This window comes from Penaeus vannamei, chromosome 35 (assembly GCF_042767895.1).
Source record: "Penaeus vannamei isolate JL-2024 chromosome 35, ASM4276789v1, whole genome shotgun sequence".
Lineage (NCBI taxonomy): Eukaryota > Metazoa > Arthropoda > Malacostraca > Decapoda > Penaeidae > Penaeus > Penaeus vannamei.
Window position 1 is genome coordinate 25379069 of NC_091583.1, and position 5000 is coordinate 25384068.

General features: G+C 38.7%; 1 protein-coding gene across 1 annotated transcript in view; it reads right to left on the minus strand.

The window, feature by feature from the left end:
- Positions 1–486: 486 nt before the first annotated feature.
- LOC138859329 (tenascin-like) overlaps positions 487–5000 on the minus strand; it is a 19419-nt gene continuing 14905 nt past the window's right edge. Inside the window, exons 4-10 of the mRNA XM_070114085.1 lie at positions 4898–5000; positions 4508–4642; positions 3843–3977; positions 2195–2329; positions 1792–1920; positions 1363–1491; positions 487–891 (exon numbers count right to left, since the gene is read on the minus strand). The exon at positions 4898–5000 is cut by the window's right edge and continues 155 nt beyond it. Of these exons, the coding sequence (XP_069970186.1) occupies positions 806–891; positions 1363–1491; positions 1792–1920; positions 2195–2329; positions 3843–3977; positions 4508–4642; positions 4898–5000 (852 nt within the window). The 3' untranslated portion in view covers positions 487–805. The remainder of the gene's footprint in view (positions 892–1362; positions 1492–1791; positions 1921–2194; positions 2330–3842; positions 3978–4507; positions 4643–4897) is intronic.

The window sequence follows — 5000 nt, forward strand, 5'->3', positions numbered from 1 at the left end:
GTTCTTGTAACTTTGGATACAATGTGAAGAACATTCTATTGGTAAGTCTGTCATTTAAGATAGGATGAACCCAATAACGTCTATGTCTCCTCTTCCGCTACTTCAAACGACGATATAAAACCCATGCATATGCCACCTCTTCTAATCCATTAACAGCTGTGTATGATCAGCGACTGAAGAAGAAAAAAAAAGTGGGGGAGAGACGACTAGGGCCACTGAAAGCGCCGTGAGTGAACAATCACTCAATAATCGCGCTTCTAGCAGTCGGACCACTAAAATCGCTCGTCTGAACGGGGCCTGGTCTTTTTTTCGTCGTTTTTCACCCATCTTGCAGAAATCGAGTTAAATGCATTTGCATTGATTTCATAGTCTCCAGTACTTCTAGTGAAAACTCAAGTATATTACTCATATATTTCATAGGGTTGTTAGATAATAAGGGCAACAAAAATCAATATTATGCAGTGCAAGTCACACATTAGCCACAAGACAAAAGGGTGCCCACAGTTTATTTTAGAAAAATAACACGTAAGTAATGGAAACGAAGGATTCGTTGTCTTCCTTGATTGAATTATTGCAATAAATAGTCAACATATTAATCCTTCAGTAACAATAGGTAATTTCGAGTTCAAAATTTACAAGAAAAAATGCAAGCAATTTTCAGCCTTTTAGGAATTTCACACTAAGAATTCGCAAAGAAGGGAACATGACAGTGCTTTAGATTTGACGGGAACATGAGCCTCTGTCGCTGGTTCTGCAAATCTTCGTCCGGTTCCGCCTTGTTGTGCAGAGGTGGGATTTATGTTGTTCATGCTGGTGTTGTTGTCACAGGCGCTGTTGTTGTCACTGGTGTTGTTGTTGTCACAGGCGTTGTCACAGGAACTGTTGTTGTTACTGAAAAGTTATGAAGATCGAGGGTAACTTTGGATCAGTCTGATTAAGCAGGCTGCAGTAAGGTTTAATGTCAAATAAAATCAATTGAGGCCAGACATGAATCCAAATTTACTATAATCGATAAATCTAAAATATTTGTCAACTCATGACATGAACAAAGGTTTTAAAGGAAAAAAAAAAAAAAATCTTTGGCGAATGAAATCGTTGCCATGAATTTCAGTTTAAGCAACATCAACAATAATCGGGAAAAATACCGGAAGCTTCTTACCAATTAAGGATGAAAGTATGGGAAACATACCAGGTATGCTGTGTGCGGTTTGTGTGTGCGTTTTTTTTTTTATTGTTTTTGTTGTTAATGTCGTTGTTGATGGCAGTGGTGATAACTTTGTGTTTGCCTTTTCCGGGTTCGAATGCCGTCAACAGCAAATCATAAAAAGCAAGAATATTCATCGGAACACCACCCACGCTTACCCATGTCGAGAGCGCAGCACCGGCAGCGAAGGCCCTTGCAACCCTCGTATATTTCCTTCTCGTAGCTCTTGCAACGACCCTGTCTGCAGGAACCCTTGTTCTCCTTGCATTTACTCTTCCTCTTGCAAACTGGGGGAAAATACAATTTCTATGGTTATTTATTAATTATTTATAATTATCTGTGCATGTAATATATCGAACAGAACAATATATATCGACAGAAAGATAACTGTTATGCCTATAGCTCTAGTCACAGAATGATAATATCCGTAATTAGAATACTAGTAAATACAAAAATAAATAATAATAAATATAATAATAATAATAACCAAGCAAATAGAAAAATTAAAATCATAAACAACAAGACAACAGTGATAATGATAATGATAAAAAAGAGACACGTAATTTCATTATTGTCACTATATTCACCTCGACCAGGGGCGCAGCAGCGGCATTTCTTCCCTTGACAAGCGCGTTTTATTACCCTTTCGTTGTTTTTGCATTTTCCCGTCGTGCAGTATCTGCCTTTCCACTTACATTGCTTCTTTGGTTTGCATTCTAGGAAAAGGAAAAGAAAAAAGTTGTCTATTTAAACATTTAAATTCTTAAGAATGTTGATTCTAGGCTTCTCTTATTTTACATTTCAATCGTTTAAGTTCAGATACCTATGTTATTTTTATTTTCTAGGGATCATTTATATGAAATCTTATATATGTGTGTGTCTGTTTGTGTATAAATATTTATATATATGTATTTATATCCATATATAGGTGTATATATATATGTACATGTATATATATATATATATATTGTTACCAAGTAATGGATTCACCTTTTTTGTCTTTGGGAGCGCAGCAGTGGCAGTGATCACCCTCGCATCCTCCGTAAATCTCCATCTCTCCTCTCTCGCAGGACTTCGCTGAACAAGATCCATTCCTCTTTGTGCATCTCTGATTCGCCGTGCATTCTGAGGAGAGGAAGAGAGCTTCACTTTCCACGTGGGAGAGGAGGATCATTTCGGTCGACGCAATCTCTTCCGACAATATCCGATTTTCACTTTTCCTAGCGCAGGGTTTACTGTTATGGCAGCCCCCTTAAAATTTATAGCTTCTTTAAAGATAAAGGAGGTGAATTTATATTAAATTTGATGAACAATAAAAAATATTCTTTTTCGTTTTCTAATTATATGATAACAAAAACATATTAAAAATATCACTTGCTTGAAATATGTACATGTAAAACTCAAAGAACTAAATTTAAAATGTTTCTATCAATGAATTTTCAATTCAGTGGATCTTGATTATGAGTAATGAACAGATTAATTGCTTGTCTTCAAGGGGGACACTTCTCGCTTCCCTGGATGGGAAACCATGTCTAGCATATCTTCACTTATTGTTAGCTATCTATCTTTCCATCTATCTACCTAGATACATTTGTTTCTCTCCCTCTCTATCTATCTATCTGTCATCCATTTTCACTACTGCCTTACCTTTGCAGAATAAGACGGGATTCTCTACCGAATAAAAGAAAAAAATAATAAAAAAAATCTAGTCCTATTAACTAGAGAGAGAGAGAGATTCAGAAAAATGACGAGACAGGGAGTGAAAGACACCGACAGAGACAGAAATTGCTGAAAGAGGAAGAGAGAGAGACCTAAAGCAAATACCTAAAGCCCCCCCCCCCTTCCCTCCCCACCCTTCACCCTCAGACAGACAGAGAAAGATGAATGATAAAAAGAGAGAGAAATCGACCCAAAGCAAAACCTACCTCCTAGCCCCCCACCTCCCTCCCCATATATTCGGGCCCTAAGTAGGGCCCCCACCAATCAATCCCCATCCAACTGAACCGAAAATAAGGGGGCCGGCCACAGGGCTATATATTAACAACTTTCGTTAGAAAGGTCTCGAGGTCTTACGTGGCTTAAGCTATGTGGCGTTCCAATAAGGGGTCCCTATAAGGGGTCAAAACGCGAGAACACCCTAAAATACCACTTAAATATTAACGTAACAGTACAGGTATATTTAGTGCTATGAAAACCTTTCACAGAGTAAGTTACTAAATTAGACTGGGTGTGGTATGAAAATTTATCATACCCCTTATAGACCCCTTAAATTCACCCCTAAACAACGGCAAGGTTTACAGAGGTGATCCAGGGGAGTTAAATGAGATATGAGATAAATCGATATGGTTTGAGTACTCGTATACCCCGTATAGACCCCTTATATACCCCTTAAACACCTTTAAACAACGGAATGGGTTAGGGAGATGATCGTGGGTGTTATGGAAGGCTATGATGGAATAGAGATGATTGGGCATGGTTTCAGATTTTGCTTTCCCTTTAAATATAGCGGGCGTAGGTACATGCATCACCTTTTCGGGGCAGCACCTCTGAATTGCAATTTGAGCGTGATATATATATATATATATATATATATATATATATATATATATATTGTATCGTCCCCAAGCAATGGACTCACCTTTCTTGTCTTCAGGAGCGCAGCAGTGGCATCTTGCACCGTCACAGCCTCCGTAAATCTCCATCTCTCCGCTCCCACAGGACCTCCTTGAGCAGGATCCATTCCTCCTTGTGCATCTCTGATTCGCCGTGCATTCTGAGGAGAGGAAGAGAGCTTCACTTTCCACGTGGGAGAGGAGGATCATTTCGGTCGACGCAATCTTTTCTAACAAGATCAGATTTTCACTTTTCGTAGCATATCGGGAGTAATTGTTATCGATCTGTATATCTTTCTTTCTCTCTAGATACATGTCTCTCTATATATGGATATATATGTGTGAATACACACACACACACACACACACACACACACACACACACATATATATATATATATATATATATATATATATATATATATATATATATATACGTCTATCTTCCATTTTAACTACTGCCTTACCTTCGCAGATTAAGAGGCGAGAAAGAGAGTCAGAGACAGGGAGTGAGAAAGTAAAAGAGACAGACAGAAAGAAGTAAAAGATTGAGAGGGATAAAGAGAGAAAGAGATATAAATCCAAAGCAAAACCCACCTCCCAGCCCCGCCCCCACCTCCCTCTCCATATATATATATATATATATATATATATATATATATATATATATATATATAAGCAGTGGACTCACCTTTCTTGTCTTCAGGAGCGCAGCAGTGGCATCTTGCACCGTCGCAGCCTCCGTAAATCTCCTTCTCTCTGCTCCCACAGGACCTCCTTGAGCAGGATCCATTCCTCCTTGTGCATCTCTGATTCGCCGTGCATTCTGAGGAGAGGAAGAGAGCTTCACTTTCCACGTGGGAGAGGAGGATCATTCCGGTCGACGCAGTCCTTTCCGACAAGATCCGATTTTCACTTTTCATAACATATCGTCGCTGATTGTTATCTGTATTTATATATCTATCTTTCAATCTAGATATATATCTCTCTCCATCTATCTTCCATTTTTACTACTGACGCGATTCTCTTCCGAATAAATGAAAATAATGATAAAACTAAAGAAAAATGTATAGCCACTTACTTTCATCACGTATGCAACATTTGCAATGTCTACGACCACATCCACCGGGAAGCTCACGCTCTTGCCTCCTGCATCCTTTGCCAGTGCAGCGCCCATTGGCTCT